Source organism: Ylistrum balloti, unplaced genomic scaffold (assembly GCF_031769215.1).
Source record: "Ylistrum balloti isolate Yb309-2 unplaced genomic scaffold, AGI_CSIRO_Ybal_v1 Utg369860, whole genome shotgun sequence".
In the NCBI taxonomy this organism is placed as follows: domain Eukaryota; kingdom Metazoa; phylum Mollusca; class Bivalvia; order Pectinida; family Pectinidae; genus Ylistrum; species Ylistrum balloti.
Genome location: NW_026782008.1, coordinates 397,307 through 416,588, shown reverse-complemented (window position 1 = coordinate 416,588; position 19,282 = coordinate 397,307). Strand labels below are relative to the sequence as shown.

General features: G+C 38.6%; 1 protein-coding gene across 1 annotated transcript in view; it reads left to right on the top strand.

Moving 5' to 3' along the window:
* The window catches only part of LOC132545872 (spatacsin-like), a 50,782-nt gene extending 33,630 nt beyond the window's left edge, over positions 1–17,152 (top strand). The window contains exons 30-42 of the mRNA XM_060209544.1: positions 158–307; positions 1,139–1,255; positions 1,672–1,819; positions 2,089–2,240; positions 4,894–5,031; positions 6,888–7,128; positions 8,634–8,776; positions 9,083–9,190; positions 12,918–13,086; positions 13,291–13,367; positions 13,479–13,628; positions 14,506–14,657; positions 15,068–17,152. Coding sequence (XP_060065527.1) covers positions 158–307; positions 1,139–1,255; positions 1,672–1,819; positions 2,089–2,240; positions 4,894–5,031; positions 6,888–7,128; positions 8,634–8,776; positions 9,083–9,190; positions 12,918–13,086; positions 13,291–13,367; positions 13,479–13,628; positions 14,506–14,657; positions 15,068–15,257 — 1,935 coding nt within the window. The 3' untranslated portion in view covers positions 15,258–17,152. The remainder of the gene's footprint in view (positions 1–157; positions 308–1,138; positions 1,256–1,671; positions 1,820–2,088; positions 2,241–4,893; positions 5,032–6,887; positions 7,129–8,633; positions 8,777–9,082; positions 9,191–12,917; positions 13,087–13,290; positions 13,368–13,478; positions 13,629–14,505; positions 14,658–15,067) is intronic.
* Positions 17,153–19,282: the final 2,130 nt, after the last annotated feature.

Here is a 19,282-nt window from a genome sequence, read left to right as displayed (position 1 = left end):
TTCATTCAACTGGGGTTAAAAATTACTATAACCTTGTAGTACAAAAAGTAGCTTACAAAGTTTAGAATAATTTGATGTGTAAATTCCCTTGAAGCTCTGCTGTGGTTTATTAATGATTTCAAAAAAGTGACGTCTCTCTATCTCACTCACTAATTAGCATGGAGATAACAGCGAGGATTTCATGGAGGACATTTTTGAAGATGATTGCAGTTCTTTACCATCTGATAGCCATGACCGTAAGAAGGAACTTCTCAACTACGGCAAGATGCCTCGTAAAGATCAAGTATCGAAAGAGCTGACTGAGGAGGTTGGTTAATAAATTAATTAAACATAGCATCATTACTCATCCTTAGCCAGGACAGAGAGGTTCGTCCATCTTTTTGGTCGGTCCATATACCTTGTCTTCATATTAATACGATTTAGAATGACTGAAAGGCTTCAGTTCGAGTTCTAAAAGTTGTTAATGTCCCTTTGAAATATCAACTTTTATCATGCTTGTGGGAAGCATACAGTCACCACTTTGTTTGTGCCTCAATGCATCTGTGCATCTGTCAGTTCAAGGGATTTTCTATGCTCTAACTTCAAGCTAGTAGTATCTTTTGCTAGGAGGGAGTTCTCCATTTAAATACTTTTTCTGTTTCCATGGAAACAGATAGGCCAAATTACAGAGTTCAGTTATTTCAAACTTATTTATGTCATCAGCATAACTTTGCTTGCATTAAAACCTTGGCTAATGAAACTTTGTGTATACATTGGTTATACTATGATAATATGCAGTTAAACAAATTCAGGGCCTTCCACCCCTCAATTACAGAATTATTGCCCTTTGTTAAAATTTTGTTTCCAATAAAGTCATTTTCAGTCTTGTCAGTTTACTAATTGATTAAGATACAATTGTCTTTCTATGTATTGGTATGACAATATGGAGAAATTAGGTTATTTTTCCACAATACATGAAGATTAGGGCCCTTGTTGATGTTTCAACCTTGGCCAGGAATGTAAAACTATTGACTATTTGCTAGATAATTTACTGTTAATGTTGTGGTAAAAACTATTTGTATATTGGCTTATATTCAATTTGTTACTTTTAATGAGTAATTCACAGTTTTGTGGTGATTTTGTGTGTTTTTTTCAACAGGAGACAAAGGCCCTGGATCTACTGATACAGGAACTGTTAGACAACGGTCAAGTAATCGAGAGTTGTAGACTGGCCACTGACTTCCATTTCTACTGTCGTGATCTTGTCATCGTCCTGGTCAGTCAACTTCTCACAGTTTCAGTCTCTAAAGTTAAAGTTATTGATGGATACATGACCTGTATGTCAGAGTTTTTATTATATACAATATATCTGTGTGTCAGTCACTGGTCACATGACTTCACCTGTATGTCAGCGTGGATGGTACACACTATTTTGTAATGATTATAACCTACTGGTAGCATATATGTGGTGGACATTTGTGAGGGAAACTAATAATAATTTGACCCTTTAATTGTTCTACATATTTATATATGTGATTGAAAAAAGTTTCAGAAAATATTCTAAGGGAATTTCATTTTTAGAAAGACTTGTCAATGCAGAACAAGAAAAAAACAGAATTCTTTTCTTGCCTTGAGATGGACTAAGGGAATATTTGTGTGACAGAGTTAGGACACATATGCTTTTTCTCACAGACATGTATACGACTGGCCTTGGGAACAGTCACTGTGGGCGAATCAATGGACATGACAATGGTCAGTTTGTTGGCAGAATCTACAGGACATCGCAGATTGTCAATGACAGCGACTCCGGGTATGGGAAGGATAAACAACAGATCTTCTAGTGAGTACTGCAGACACTACAACATGTCTGATCTTGTTGTGTTTACTACATAAATATAGAACTGGAGACACCTTCACAAGAACAGGTATTCACAAGTAGTAAGAAACCAAGAGTTTCATGTTTATATTTGGTCACAAACTGGAATAAGTAATTCAGTAGTAAGTCTCTAAAAGTTCTGAAAATTTAATCTATCCTTGGTCTAACACTGGTCAGTCTAGTGTCTGTAATGTACTAATAATCTACCCCTGATTTAATTCTGGTCACTGCAGTGGTCAGTCTAGCATCTGTGGCATCCACTACCTGGGAATTCCTGCCTGCTGACCAAGAGAAAACTGTTACCACAATGGAGGCTTTACTGGACAACTGTCATCATGGAAACCAGTGCTGTAAACAAGTCCTTAACTGTTACGTCATAGCAACAGTAAGTGTTAAAGAGTGACAATAACGTCATAGCAACAGTAAGTATTAAAGAGTGACAATGACATCATAGCTACAGTTTATATACCAACCAGACAGTGATGTCATAGCAACAGTAAGTGTTAAAGAGTGACAATGACGTCATAGCAACAGTAAGTGTTAAAGAGTGATAATGACGTCATAGCTACAGTTTATATACCAACCAGAGAGTTATGTCATAGCAACAGTAAGTGTTAAAGAGTGACAATGACATCATAGCAACAGTAAGTGTTAAAGAGTGATAATGACGTCATAGCTACAGTTTATATACCAACCAGAGAGTTATGTCATAGCAACAGTATGCGTGAAAGAGTGACAATGACGTCATAGCTACAGTTTATATACCAACCAGAGAGTTATGTCATAGCAACAGTATTCGTTAAAGAGTGACAATGACGTCATAGCTACAGTTTATATACCAACCAGACAGTTATGTCATAGTAAATATGTCAGTGAGACATTGACGTCATAGCAACAGTAAGTGTTAAAGAGTGACAATGACGTCATAGCTACAGTTTATATACCAACCAGACAGTTATGTCATAGCAAATATGTCAGTGAGACAGTGATGTCATAGCAACAGTAAGGATGTCAATGAGACAGTGATGTCATAGCAACAGTAATTATGTCAGTGAGACAGTGATGTCATAGCAACAGTAAGGATGTCAGTGAGACAGTGATGTAATAGTTTCAGTAAGTATGTCAATGACACAGTGATGTCATAGCAACAGTAATTATGTCAGTGAGACAGTGATGTCATAGCATCAGTAAGTGTGTCAATGAGACAGTGATGTCATAGCAACAGTAAGTATGTCAATGACACAGTGATGTCATAGCAACAGTAAGGATGTCAATGAGACAGTGATGTCATAGCAACAGTAAGGATGTCAATGAGACAGTGATGTCATAGCAACAGTAAGGATGTCAATGAGACAGTGATGTCATAGCAACAGTAATTATGTCAATGAGACAGTGATGTCATAGCAACAGTAATTATGTCAGTGAGACAGTGATGTCATAGCTTCAGTAAGTATGTCAATGAGACAGTGATGTCATAGCAACAGTAAGGTTGTCAATGAGACAGTGATGTCATAGCAACAGTAAGTATGTCAATGAGACAGTGATGTCATAGCAACAGTAATTATGTCAATGAGACAGTGATGTCATAGCAACAGTAATTATGTCAGTGAGACAGTGATGTCATAGCTTCAGTAAGGATGTCAATGAGACAGTGATGTCAGAGCAACAGTAAGGATGTCAATGAGACAGTGATGTCATAGCAACAGTAAGGATGTCAATGAGACAGTGATGTCATAGCAACAGTAAGTATGTCAATGACACAGTGATGTCATAGCAACAGTAAGGATGTCAATGAGACAGTGATGTCATAGCAACAGTAAGGATGTCAATGAGACAGTGATGTCATAGCAACAGTAAGGATGTCAATGAGACAGTGATGTCATAGCAACAGTAAGTATGTCAATGAGACAGTGATGTCATAGCAACAGTAAGTATGTCAATGAGACAGTGATGTCATAGCAACAGTAAGGTTGTCAATGAGACAGTGATGTCATAGCAACAGTAAGTATGTCAATGAGACAGTGATGTCATAGCAACAGTAATTATGTCAATGAGACAGTGATGTCATAGCAACAGTAATTATGTCAGTGAGACAGTGATGTCATAGCTTCAGTAAGGATGTCAATGACACAGTGATGTCATAGCAACAGTAAGAATGTCAGTGAGACAGTGATGTCATAGCAACAGTAATTATGTCAATGACACAGTGATGTCATAGCAACAGTAATTATGTCAGTGAGACAGTGATGTCATAGCTTCAGTAAGGATGTCAATGAGACAGTGATGTCATAGCAACAGTAATTATGTCAATGAGACAGTGATGTCATAGCAACAGTAAGGATGTCAATGAGACAGTGATGTCATAGCAACAGTAAGTATGTCAATGAGACGGTGATGTCATAGCAACAGTAATTATGTCAATGAGACAGTGATGTCATAGCAACAATAATTATGTCAGTGAGACAGTGATGTCATATCTTCAGTAAGGATGTCAGTGAGATGGTGATGTCATAGCAACAGTAAGGATGTCAATGAGACAGTGATGTCATAGCAACAGTAAGGATGTCAATGAGACAGTGATGTCATAGCTTCAGTAAGGATGTCAATGAGACAGTGATGTCATAGCAACAGTAAGGATGTCAATGAGTATTATATCAACATTGTATTAGAGAGACATTGTAGAATGTATTTCAGTTCACTATCATATTAGTAAGGCACTAACTGCAAAATTCAGTAAAGTAACAGTTAAAAATTCAGTTGTCTACTGATGAAATAGAGCAAACATGATTCAGTTTTCTTTTAATGAAATAGGACAAACTTGAAATAATTAAATTTGGTGTATTCTAATGTGTTTCAAAGGTAATGCAAAAACACAAAAATATTGCTGATTTTGACTATATTTTGTGTCATTTTGATTTTGGTTACAAATTATCTAGTTTTGTTATTAGAATATCAGAACTTTTTTTGTGCATTGGACTGAGGAATTTTGGTATTTTTATGTCTTGTTCTGATCTTAAATCTGCCTTCTCATTCCACAGGTTCTTGAAAAAGGATACGAGAATGTGGTGTTAGACAAGGAGTTCACTGTTCTCAAAGAGCTTCTCCAGACCAGTCTTCCACAGAGATTCTGGTTAGCATCAGAGTTCCTGGTCAGCAGCTCTCTCACAAACTCAGAGGTAAGTAGGACCGATGCAATGACTGACATCCGAGTCTTTGGTCAGCAGCTCTCTCACAAACTCAGAGGTAAGTAGGACCGATGCAATGACTGACATCCGAGTCTTTGGTCAGCAGCTCTCTCACAAACTCACAGGTAAGTAGGACCGATGCAATGACTGACATTAGAGTTCCTGGTCAGCAGCTCTCTCACAAACTCAGAGGTAAGTAGGACCGATGCAATGACTGACATCCGAGTCTTTGGTCAGCAGCTCTCTCACAAACTCAGAGGTAAGTAGGACCGATGCAATGACTGACATCCGAGTCTTTGGTCAGCAGCTCTCTCACAAACTCAGAGGTAAGTAGGACCGATGCAATGACTGACATCCGAGTCTTTGGTCAGCAGCTCTCTCACAAACTCAGAGGTAAGTAGGACCGATGCAATGACTGACATCCGAGTCTTTGGTCAGCAGCTCTCTCACAAACTCAGAGGTAAGTAGGACCGATGCAATGACTGACATCCGAGTCTTTGGTCAGCAGCTCTCTCACAAACTCAGAGGTAAGTAGGACCGATGCAATGACTGACATCCGAGTCTTTGGTCAGCAGCTCTCTCACAAACTCAGAGGTAAGTAGGACCGATGCAATGACTGACATCCGAGTCTTTGGTCAGCAGCTCTCTCACAAACTCTGAGGTAAGTAGGACCGATGCAATGACTGACATCCGAGTCTTTGGTCAGCAGCTCTCTCACAAACTCTGAGGTAAGTAGGACCGATGCAATGACTGACATCCGAGTCTTTGGTCAGCAGCTCTCTCACAAACTCAGAGGTAAGTAGGACCGATGCAATGACTGACATCAGAGTTCCTGGTCAGCAGCTCTCTCACAAACTCAGAGGTAAGTAGGACTGATGCAATGACTGACATCCGAGTCTTTGGTCAGCAGCTCTCTCACAAACTCAGAGGTAAGTAGGACCGATGCAATGACTGACATCCGAGTCTTTGGTCAGCAGCTCTCTCACAAACTCTGAGGTAAGTAGGACCGATGCAATCACTGACATCCGAGTCTTTGGTCAGCAGCTCTCTCACAAACTCTGAGGTAAGTAGGACCGATGCAATGACTGACATCCGAGTCTTTGGTCAGCAGCTCTCTCACAATCTCAGAGGTAAGTAGGACCGATGCAATGACTGACATCCGAGTCTTTGGTCAGCAGCTCTCTCACAATCTCAGAGGTAAGTAGGACCGATGCAATGACTGACATCCGAGTCTTTGGTCAGCAGCTCTCTCACAAACTCTGAGGTAAGTGGGAACAAGGTTACCTGATCAGCAGATTTTGAAAATGATTTAAAGATTTAAAAAGATTTTAGCTGCATTTTGCTGAACAAACCACTGGAGTAAGGTTTATCCATATTTATTCACCTTTCAGGTAAATTAAACCTACAAATGTATTAAGTAAGTATATCAGGTAGAGGCATCAGTAAGTGGCTAATGTTTAACACAAGATAATTAATACACTACTGGTAGGATCTCACTCGAGTTTCAATTTTCATGTGATTTATGATCATTCTACCAAGCCTTTGTCAAATTTCATATGAATGGAAACAAGTGTAAGATTTTGATCACATGACTTATATACCTTTGCGAATATTTGTGAGTAAAGCATCCTATTAAAACTGATACAAAACCTAAGTTTTCAAAATTTGCACTGGTTATCTCATTTTTGGTGATGTCACGATTGAAATGAAAGGAAACCAGTCACAATTACGCTATGTCATAATACATGTTAAATGAAAATTTGTGTTAAGGATGTTATTACACTGATAAAAGGCTTGTTATATGATCCAATAACATATAATCCTATTCAATTGTTTTACTGTCTTAGGTTGCCGGCTTTCTCTGTGATGCCATTGTTTATGCATACAAGTTCTCCTACTGTAATGAGGAGTTACCTCAGACTGACCCTACCCACCAGTCAGGAGAGAGGGATCTACTGTTTAACCCCACTGAGGACAGGGGTGTGTCTGGGCAGTTTGTGACCCTGTGTCCTGATCCCTCCATTCTTGGGGACAGATTGTTGGATGTAGTGACAAGCATGTCTGAGGAACAACACATCACTACTGCATGTAGGTTTATATCATTACAGACAGATAGTAAGGATGTCAATATAGTTACAGTCAGTTAGAAAGGTTGACAGACAGGAAGTGAGGTTGTCAGTACAGTTACAGACAGGAAGTGAGGTTGTCAGTACAGTAACAGACTGGAAGTGAGGTTGTCAGTACAGTTAAGTGAGGTTGTCAGTACAGTAACAGACAGGAAGTGAGGTTGTCGGTACAGTTACAGACAGGAAGTGAGGTTATCAGTACAGTAACAGACAGATAGTGAGGTTGTCAGTACAGTTACAGACAGGAAGTGAGGTTGTCAGTACATTTACAGACAGGTACTGAGGTTGTCAGTACAGTAACAGACAGGTAGTGAGGTTATCAGTACAGTTACAGACAGGAAGTGAGGTTGTCAGTACAGTTACAGACAGGAAGTGAGGTTGTCAGTACAGTTACAGACAGGAAGTGAGGTTATCAGTACAGTAACAGACAGATAGTGAGGTTATCAGTACAGTTACAGATAGGAAGTGAGGTTGTCAGTACAGTTAAAACAGACAGTAACAGATAGTGAGGCTATCAGTACAGTTACAGACAGGTAGTGAGGTTATCAGTACAGTTACAGACAGGAAGTGAGGTTGTTAGTACAGTTACAGACAGATAGTGAGGTTGTCAGTACAGTTACAGACAGGAAGTGAGGTTGTCAGTACAGTAACAGACAGGAAGTGAGGTTGTCAGTACAGTTACAGACAGGAAGTGAGGTTGTCAGTACAGTTACAGACAGGAAGTGAGGTTTTCAGTACAGTTACAGATAGTGAGGCTATCAGTACAGTTACAGACAGGAAGTGAGGTTATCAGTACAGTTACAGACAGGAAGTGAAGTTTATGAGGTTGAAAAAAAGGCTATATTGTAGACTGGTTATTTTTTTTTAATCTGTCTTTGTATTTGAATATAGAATATAACAAATGTAATAATTGTCAAACAAAAACTATTATGTTTTTAAAGTTAATAAATATTGATATTCACTAATTATCATACATAGATGACAAATAAATCAAGAAAAGATATGCTTTTTATTTTTGGTCCTCAGAAACTGCCACAAAATCCACCCCATCATTGTTCATGTTATATCAGAATTGACATCATAAATAACAAGCCTACTTGGCAAAAGTGATATTTCTGTCACAAAGATTTGAATTAGAATATACTGTTACAAACAAAAACTATTATGAAACTTTCACTGTTACACAAAGAAACTTTCACTGTTACACAAAGAAACTTTCACTGTTACACAAAGAAACTTTCACTGTTACACAAAGAAACTTTCACTGTTACACAAAGAAACTTTCACTGTTACACAAAGAAACTTTCACTGTTATATAAAACTGTTAATTTTCATATGGTGTTTAAAATTTAAGTACATCAAAATATATAATTTCATCTTAACCTTGAACTTTGACCCTCCTGTATATATCAAAAAGGAATTTACAATATTCATGAGTTATAACTCAAACCTTGTAATTTGTTTCAGTGCTGTCAGTCCAGACAGAACTGCTGATCCTTTCCCACACCTGTCACACTACAGCCTGTAACATGGAGGGTATCTCCCACGTCCTAAGGTCGGCTCGCACCATCACAGTCAGCCTGGCTAACACACACAACTTCTCACTGATGGTAATTAGACCTCTTGTAAGGGTCAAGTGTTTTGTTTGATATTAAACATTCAGTCCACTGCTCGCAATGGATTTTATGATGTAATTTTAAGTTGATGGACAATTTGTTACTAATAAAGTGTTTCAAAATTCTCCAAGTACATGACTATTATTGTTGGTGTTTGTAGGTGTATCTGCTGACAGGATGAAAACTATAGATAGATTAAATCCTAAAACATTTATTATTGATGTTTGTAGGTGCAGTTACTGACAGGAAGAATGCTATAGATAGATAAAGTCTTAAAACATTTATTGTTGATGTTTGTAGGTGCGGTTATTGACAGGAGTTGGCAGATTCAGTGAGATGACCTATATATTTGACAGTCTGAAGATGAACGAGCACTTTGAGCTGCTGCTGAAAAAAGGAATAGAGAAGGTGAGTGATGGCAAGTAAAGAAACAAATCAGACAACATCTTGTACCCTGGTAATGTGTCCCCAGCTGGTTCTACAAGACAACATCTTGTACCCTGGTAATGTGTCCCCAGCTGGTTCTACAAGACAACATCTTGTACCCTGGTAATGTGTCCCCAGCTGGTTCTACAAGACAACATCTTGTACCCTGGTAATGTGTCCCCAGCTGGTTCTACAAGACAACATCTTGTACCCTGGTAATGTGTCCCCAGCTGGTTCTACAAGACAACATCTTGTACCCTGGTAATGTGTCCCCAGCTGGTTCTACAAGACAACATCTTGTACCCTGGTAAGGTGTCCCCAGCTGGTTCTACAAGACAACATCTTGTACCCTGGTAAGGTGTCCCTAGCTGGTTCTACAAGACAACATCTTGTACCCTGGTAATGTGTTCCCAGCTGGTTCTACAATACAACATCTTGTACCCTGGTAATGTGTCCCCAGCTGGTTCTACAAGACAACATCTTGTACCCTGGTAATGTGTCCCCAGCTGGTTCTACAAGACAACATCTTGTACCCTGGTAATGTGTCCCCAGCTGGTTCTACAAGACAACATCTTGTACCCTGGTAATGTGTCCCCAGCTGGTTCTACAATACAACATCTTGTACCCTGGTAATGTGTCCCCAGCTGGTTCTACAAGACAACATCTTGTACCCTGGTAATGTGTCCCCAGCTGGTTCTACAAGACAACATCTTGTACCCTGGTAATGTGTCCCCAGCTGGTTCTACAAGACAACATCTTGTACCCTGGTAATGTGTCCCCAGCTGGTTCTACAATACAACATCTTGTACCCTGGTAATGTGTCCCCAGCTGGTTCTACAAGACAACATCTTGTACCCTGGTAATGTGTCCCCAGCTGGTTCTACAAGACAACATCTTGTACCCTGGTAATGTGTCCCCAGCTGGTTCTACAAGACAACATCTTGTACCCTGCTAATTTGGCCCTAGCTAGTTCTACAAGACAACATCTTGTACCCTGGTAATGTGTCCCCAGCTGGTTCTACAAGACAACATCTTGTACCCTGGTAATGTGTCCCCAGCTGGTTCTACAAGACAACATCTTGTACCCTGGTAATGTGTCCCCAGCTGGTTCTACAAGACAACATCTTGTACCCTGGTAATTTGGCCCTAGCTAGTTCTACAAGACAACATCTTGTACCCTGGTAATGTGTCCCCAGCTGGTTCTACAAGACAACATCTTGTACCCTGGTAATGTGTCCCCAGCTGGTTCTACAAGACAACATCTTGTACCCTGGTAATTTGGCCCCAGCTGGTTCTACAAGACAACATCTTGTACCCTGGTAATTTGGCCCTAGCTAGTTCTACAAGACAACATCTTGTACCCTGGTAATTTGTCCCCAGCTGGTTCTACAAGACAACATCTTGTACCCTGGTAATGTGTCCCCAGCTGGTTCTACAAGACAACATCTTGTACCCTGGTAATTTGGCCCTAGCTAGTTCTACAAGACAACATCTTGTACCCTGGTAATGTGTCCCCAGCTGGTTCTACAAGACAACATCTTGTACCCTGGTAATTTGGCCCTAGCTAGTTCTACAAGACAACATCTTGTACCCTGGTAATTTGGCCCTAGCTAGTTCTACAAGACAACATCTTGTACCCTGGTAATGTGTCCCCAGCTGGTTCTACAAGACAACATCTTGTACCCTGGTAATGTGTCCCCAGCTGGTTCTACAAGACAACATCTTGTACCCTGGTAATGTGTCCCCAGCTGGTTCTACAAGACAACATCTTGTACCCTGGTAATTTGGCCCTAGCTAGTTCTACAAGACAACATCTTGTACCCTGGTAATGTGTCCCCAGCTGGTTCTACAAGACAACATCTTGTACCCTGGTAATGTGTCCCCAGCTGGTTCTACAAGACAACATCTTGTACCCTGGTAATGTGTCCCCAGCTGGTTCTACAATACAACATCTTGTACCCTGGTAATGTGTCCCCAGCTGGTTCTACAAGACAACATCTTGTACCCTGGTAATGTGTCCCCAGCTGGTTCTACAAGACAACATCTTGTACCCTGCTAATTTGGCCCTAGCTAGTTCTACAAGACAACATCTTGTACCCTAGTAATGTGTCCCCAGCTGGTTCTACAAGACAACATCTTGTACCCTGGTAATGTGTCCCCAGCTGGTTCTACAAGACAACATCTTGTACCCTGGTAATGTGTCCCCAGCTGGTTCTACAAGACAACATCTTGTACCCTGGTAATTTGGCCCTAGCTAGTTCTACAAGACAACATCTTGTACCCTGGTAATGTGTCCCCAGCTGGTTCTACAAGACAACATCTTGTACCCTGGTAATTTGGCCCTAGCTAGTTCTACAAGACAACATCTTGTACCCTGGTAATTTGGCCCTAGCTAGTTCTACAAGACAACATCTTGTACCCTGGTAATGTGTCCCCAGCTGGTTCTACAAGACAACATCTTGTACCCTGGTAATGTGTCCCCAGCTGGTTCTACAAGACAACATCTTGTACCCTGGTAATTTGTCCCCAGCTGGTTCTACAAGACAACATCTTGTACCCTGGTAATGTGTCCCCAGCTGGTTCTACAAGACAACATCTTGTACCCTGGTAATTTGGCCCTAGCTAGTTCTACAAGACAACATCTTGTACCCTGGTAATGTGTCCCCAGCTGGTTCTACATGACAACATCTTGTACCCTGGTAATGTGTCCCCAGCTGGTTCTACAAGACAACATCTTGTACCCTGGTAATGTGTCCCCAGCTGGTTCTACAAGACAACATCTTGTACCCTGGTAATGTGTCCCCAGCTGGTTCTACAAGACAACATCTTGTACCCTGGTAATGTGTCCCCAGCTGGTTCTACAAGACAATATCTTGTACCCTGGTAATGTGTCCCCAGCTGGTTCTACAAGACAACATCTTGTACCCTGGTAATTTGGCCCTAGCTAGTTCTACAAGACAACATCTTGTACCCTGGTAATTTGTCCCCAGCTGGTTCTACAAGACAACATCTTGTACCCTGGTAATGTGTCCCCAGCTGGTTCTACAAGACAACATCTTGTACCCTGGTAATTTGGCCCTAGCTGGTTCTACAAGACAACATCTTGTACCCTGGTAATGTGTCCCCAGCTGGTTCTACAAGACAACATCTTGTACCCTGGTAATGTGTCCCCAGCTAGTTCTACAAGACAACATCTTGTACCCTGGTAATGTGTCCCCAGCTGGTTCTACAAGACAACATCTTGTACCCTGGTAATGTGTCCCCAGCTGGTTCTACAAGACAACATCTTGTACCCTGGTAATGTGTCCCCAGCTAGTTCTACAAGACAACATCTTGTACCCTGGTAATTTGTCCCCAGCTGATTTTATCAGACATGACTGTAAGTTACTCCGCTGCATCTATTAGAAGTTACACTAGTAACTTGGGAGGTTTACTTTGAATAGTATGTAAACTGTTATTGTAAAATTAAGAAAAGATTTATATGAGTTCTAGCAGTTTCTTTTGTATTCCACTGGATCAATACAGTTTAAATCTTCTAGATGGCTTTCCTGAAAGTGCCTGCAAGGGTCTGTTTTCTCATCTTAAGAAAGTCGTCCTGTGAAAAGTGAACATATTTACCCCAATCAGCCAAACATGTGTAGTGTAGTAGTGTGTATATTGGATTGAGTGTGTCATGTATTTCATCATTTTAACTGATAATTACCTTTAGGAGAACAGTTTGAAGATTGCCTTGCTTGACTACCTGAAACGTTACCATCCAGCAGACATAGACACCTACGACATGGTAGCTCACAACTTCCTCATGCACCGTGAGATCGCACAGATGCTGGAGTCTCGAGCTTGTAGAGGGCTCAGTAGATATAAAGATAAACTACTAGGTAAGTAGATAAACTGAAGGACATGAAACTTGCTTCAGATTCATTGTTGTGGAACAGATGTCAGGACTACATACTGTTCTGAAAAGTGGTGTATAATCTGGTATCTTTTTACCTTACAAAATAGCCGTTATTACCATAGTATTTAAGTGTTGTATAATGTATAAAGTGAATGTGTTGTATAATCCTGGTTGTTTGGTTTTATAGAAAATACAACAGAGATCAAAGCAGACCTTCAGAACATTGTCCAGGATTTTACTGAGGCGGCTGAGAGTTACTACAAAGTAAGTCAAAATCAAGGTTTCTTCAGAGATGCAATTTCTCTGGTCTTTTTAAAGGAAATGACCGGTACATCTATCATGATACTGTGTGATACCCATGTCTTTTGTTTGCAGGAGAGCTGTTTGCGACACGCCCAAACTTGTTTGCGTCAGGCACGACTTGTGGCTCTCCAGCTTCAGCACCTTGCCCCTGTTCTCTCAGTCCTTCATCTCTCTTCAGATAATGCTGAGAAATTCATAGCCTCACATCCAAAGTTCCTTGAGGTATGTAAATTCTATGAGTTGACTTAAGATGTTGGTTTTTTCCCTATCAATTGATCATTAGAACCTATCTATCCGAGAGATCCTAACACCACCATACCTACTGCATATTGATCAAAGAAGGGCTGTGCATTTGCACCAACATTTTCAAGTTAATATCGTGTTAATATAGTCACGAAACAAGGCTGTTAAATGAGTGTGGTTACAAAACAAAGCTGTAAGACTGACTGGGGTTACAAAACAAAAGTGTAGCTGTAACACTGGCTTAGGTTACGACACAAAGCTGTAACACTGATTGAGGTTACAAAACATAGCTGTAACACTGGCTTAGGTTACGAAACAAAGCTGTAACACTGATTGAGGTTACAAAACAAAGCTGTAACACTGGCTTAGGTTACGACACAAAGCTGTAACACTGATTGAGGTTACAAAACAAAGCTGTAACACTGGCTTAGGTTACGACACAAAGCTGTAACACTGATTGAGGTTACGAAACAAAGCTGTAACACTGGCTGAGGTTACGAAACAAAGCTGTAACACTGATTGAGGTTACAAAACAAAGCTGTAACACTGGCTTAGGTTACGAAACAAAGCTGTAACACTGATTGAGGTTACGAAACAAAGCTGTAACACTGGCTTAGGTTACGAAAAAAAGCTGTTAAACTGACTGAAGTTACAAAACAAAGCTGTAAAATAGCTGGGGTTAAGAAACAAAGTTGTAACACTGACTGGGGTTACGAAACAAAGCTGTAACACTGGCTGAGGTTAGGAAACAAAGCTGTAACACTGGCTGAGGTTAGGAAACAAAGCTGTAAGACTGACTGAGATTACATTTTACTATAGAAATACTTGTTTAAGTGTAATGAATGTATTTCTACAGGCTTTGATCGTGAGTGAGACATACGGCAAGAAGGGAAATTGGCCAGATGCTCTGTGTCATAACGTACTGAAAGGCGGTGACTTCCGTTACCTGCAGGACTTCAAGTCTCGGATTAAACTTACCACAGCTCTGGTATCAGAGGCCATAGAGAAGTATGAAATCTTACAGCTATATGTAATGTTCTATAGAAATATAGAACATGTTCCTAAAATCTCTATGAATCAATGACAGAATTTATAAACATTTGTCAAGTCTCGGATTAAACTTACCACAGCTCTGGTATCAGAGGCCATAGAGAAGTATGAAATCTTACAGCTATATGTAATGCTCTGTAGAAATAATGTAAAATCTCTGTGAATCAATGACAGAATTTATAAACATTTGTCAAGTCTCGGATTAAACTTACCACAGCTCTGGTATCAGAGGCCATAGAGAAGTATGAAATCTTACAGCTATATGTAATGCTCTGTAGAAATAATGTAAAATCTCTGTGAATCAATGATATAGAATTTATAAACATTTGTACATGGTCTCTTAGGTTGTTATATTTTTTATTTTCTAGATTCCAACAGGAACAGAATCATCCTGCTCAGTCACTGAACAACCTGAAAAAGTTCCTTGAAACACACTGTAGGGATGTGAAGGTGAAGTACAAAGTGGCACAGGACTTTGGGTTTAAAGACCTTCTGACTGCTATGGAGAAAGGAGACAATAGCAACTACATCCAGGATCTAGTCCATCTGGCTACATAAACTTAGTGCTTCACGCTGGAAAAAAGAACACAATTTTCATTTTAAAATGTACTTTCAATATGCATACTGTATTTATCCCCATTTCATTTTTGCCAAATGATCAAATTCAAAATAGTAAGCTGAAAGTGGTTCACAAATAAGCCCGCCCTTAACTTTGTTACTAAACCTTTACACTAGAGAAGGGTGCTTATATGAGAATAAATATGGTATTTCAAAATATAAATACGAAAACTTTCTTCTATGAAAGACATTTTGAATATTGTAATTCTTGTTATTTAAAAATTTTCTCTGAGCTTTTTACTGCAAAAATCAAGTAGAAATTGTAGATAAAGAAAATTTATTTCCGCTATGCCAAATATCGATGTGAGCTGGGTTATAAGTAACAGACCAATCACTAGTTAGAATATAAACCAGGTGTTTAACATTCCGTAGTACACTTACCATTTGTATAAATGGTGCAACATGTCTTTGTATTTCAGTGCAATACCATGTAATGGTGTAAGGGTTGTTTGTTTACGTATTGTTTATCAGTGTATATTGTCACCTATTTAATTATCACACTGTGTTAAATACTGTTAATTACTATTGTTATTTATTCCATGACAAACCTGGTATATATACAAACAATCTCTGTTCTGGGTTTCCAGAGACTCAAACAAATATTTTCCATGATCAAATTCACATTTCTGACTTCTCAATAACAACTGCACCAACATAACAGCAAATCTCAATCATGATGTTTTGCTTGTTTTATGATTCTGAACAAATTGAAGATTGATGGATTGGACCTATGCAATTGGTTTGAAGTAGTCCAGGAAGAGTTGTGTCCCTTGACTGCTATTTTTGTCCTGTTGTATCCAGTCTTGATTGAGTCAGTACATTACTGATACCGGTACTAATTAAGTTGTTACAATATTGCCACATTATTTATCTATTTAAATTTGATATTAGGTACATATTTATAGATTTTGGTCTGATGTGAGTTTTATTTATGTCACGTTTCATATTTTACAATGTCAAGTCAAGTGTTGAACGTTGACATGGATTTAGACTATATAACAACACTTTTGAAGACTGACGTCGATTTAGACTATGGAACAATACTTTTGAAGACTGACATGGATTTAGACTATATAACAACACTTTTGAAGATCGACGTGGATTTAGACTATATAACAACACTTTTGAAGACTGACGTCGATTTAGACTATGGAACAATACTTTTGAAGATCGACGTGGATTTAGACTATATAACAACACTTTTGAAGACTGACGTCGATTTAGACTATGGAACAATACTTTTGAAGATCGACGTGGATTTAGACTATATAACAATACTTTTGAAGACTGACATTGATTTAGACTATATAACAACACTTTTGAAGACTGACCTGGATTTAGACTATATAACAATACTTTTGAAGATCGACGTGGATTTAGACTATGGAACAATACTTTTGAAGACTGACGTGGATTAAGACAGTGTAATAGAAAGGATTGAATCTGGTCTGGTGTTTTCATAATGCTATAGAAATGTTTCCAGTATTTCTCTCGTTTACATTGCTTACAGTGTATTAAGATGATATTCTGTGATATGTTTGAACACTACTTTGAATAAATCAGGTTCAGTAATTGACTTTGAAACCTTTGAATACTGATCAAAAGTGAAGAAGTATCAGGTGATGCTAGAATTTGTCACGATTTAAGTAAGTCATCACGATTTGACCTATATCATGTCGTCCTGATAAAATCTGGTGAGTTGGTGACACTGATGACATGATACTGCTTCAAAGTGTTTGTTTATACCTTACATTTTTCAAATAAATACTCAATGTTTCTGTTTAGGGTATTAAGTCTAGAAGCTGAGATGACGAAATAAAGAACGGTGAAGAATAGCTCTCTGTGTTTGTTTTGATATGTACGTCTTATGATTATAAAGTACAAAAAAGGACAAAATATATAGCAAGTGTTCTCAGTTTGGTTTTTATAGAATGTTTTGTAAATAAAATATTCAAAAATCAAAATCAAAATACCATTGGAAAATAAACCATAATTTCAGGAAACAAATATACCACAATGTCGACACACCCACTAACATATCTTACCATCATCCTACAAGGACTGAAATATACCACAATGTCGACACACCATCATCCTACAGGGACTTCAATATACCACAATGTCGACACACCCACTAACATATCTTACCGTCATCCTACAAGGACTTAAATATACCACAATGTCGACACACCCACTCATATCTACAAGGACTTAAATATACCACAATGTCGACACACCCACTAAGGCATTGATGAAAAATGACCTCTCTTACATTACCATCATCCTACAAGGACTTCAATATACCACAATGTCGACACACCCACTAACATATCTTACCATCATCCTACAAGGACAAAAATATACCACAATGTCAACACACCCACTAACATATCTTACCATCATCCTACAAGGACTTAAATATACCACAATGTCGACACACCCACTAACATATCTTACCATCATCCTACAAGGACAAAAATATACCACAATGTCGACACACCCACTAACATATCTTACCATCATCCTACAAGGACTTAAATATACCACAATGTCGACACACCCACTAACATATCTTACCATCAGCAAACAAGGACTTAAATTCCCATAACATCAACAAAATGACCAAAATATATGTTGTCTACATACAAAGCATTTACATAGTATCATTACACGAAAACTTTAAAATGCGGTGAGAAGACAAAAAAAAAAATATATATCAGTGGCATCTCACATATATTCACCCAGTGTCCCTCATCCCTCAACATTTTACGAAAAATCGCCTCTAGTCAAGAACGACTGATACTATTATCTGTCCCAGGTTGAACATTGTTTTCCTGCCTCTCGTTTATTAAGAGTTATGCCCCTTCCTACGATGAGCTCGTTTATTCCTTTATATTATTGATCTATATACTCCTTTTCGACCATTTTTCTTGCTCACTCTTCCTTTTCCCTAGAAGATTGGATAACTAACTGGGACAGGTGTTGACGGATCTTCCTAATTTACTTCCTACATAACGTATGATTCCAGGTTAAGCCTGCTGTTGTTTACCACTCATTTCAATTCTCTCTGTATACCTATTATTATAATTGCCTCAATTTTTCTACAGATTTATAAAATACACATTCCGGGATTAGATTTCCGACTGTTGGAAAATCTGCTCTCTCTCTCTCTCTCTCTCTCTCTTTTTAAAAAAATACCTATACTGTCTATGTAAATTTTCCTGTTATTTACGATGTACACGTTTAATACATTACTTGTTATTTATTGATATATCAATATATCTTAAAACCGAAGGACTTAGTAAGGTTACAGTTATTTTCAACCTTCTGATAGGGGTCCATAGCCACAAGATTTTACCACCAAACTTTACGAAAATACTGTCAACCAGAGATTTACTCTTCCTCACGATTCCGTCCTTCATACCCACCTTTGGACCTACTTTTCACGAAATAAGCTCCTGTGTAGTCCACCACAATGTGCTTGTGTTGCCATCCATGTTTCGTTTGAAAGATTTTCTGGCCCAAATGTGCCTCAGCTGAAGCTAGTTTGCGATGTAAAACTAATAATGACAGATAGCTACAGGAAGATACCAAGCAATAAAAATCTACAGTTCACACAGCTAATACTAATATCAAGAAAATAAGGGAAAATAAAAATTTAAAAATATCTGAATATCATATTGTAAAATTGACCTAAAGTTTTACTGACACATCTTACGTTTCACAATTTACATTTTCTTATAACAATAGTTTTAATTTATTAGGTTTATTCTCTGTACAAATCTGGTATAATCAGAGTATATAAAATGTCTATCACTTAAAACTATTTATTGTATAATTTTGAACGAAAAACAGGTATACACCTTTCTCGACACAATTATTTACACGAAAATCCCATTCAAATGCTGATCTAAAAATAGAAATCAATGTTTGATAAGTATTGTGCTTATGATTAAATATCAAAC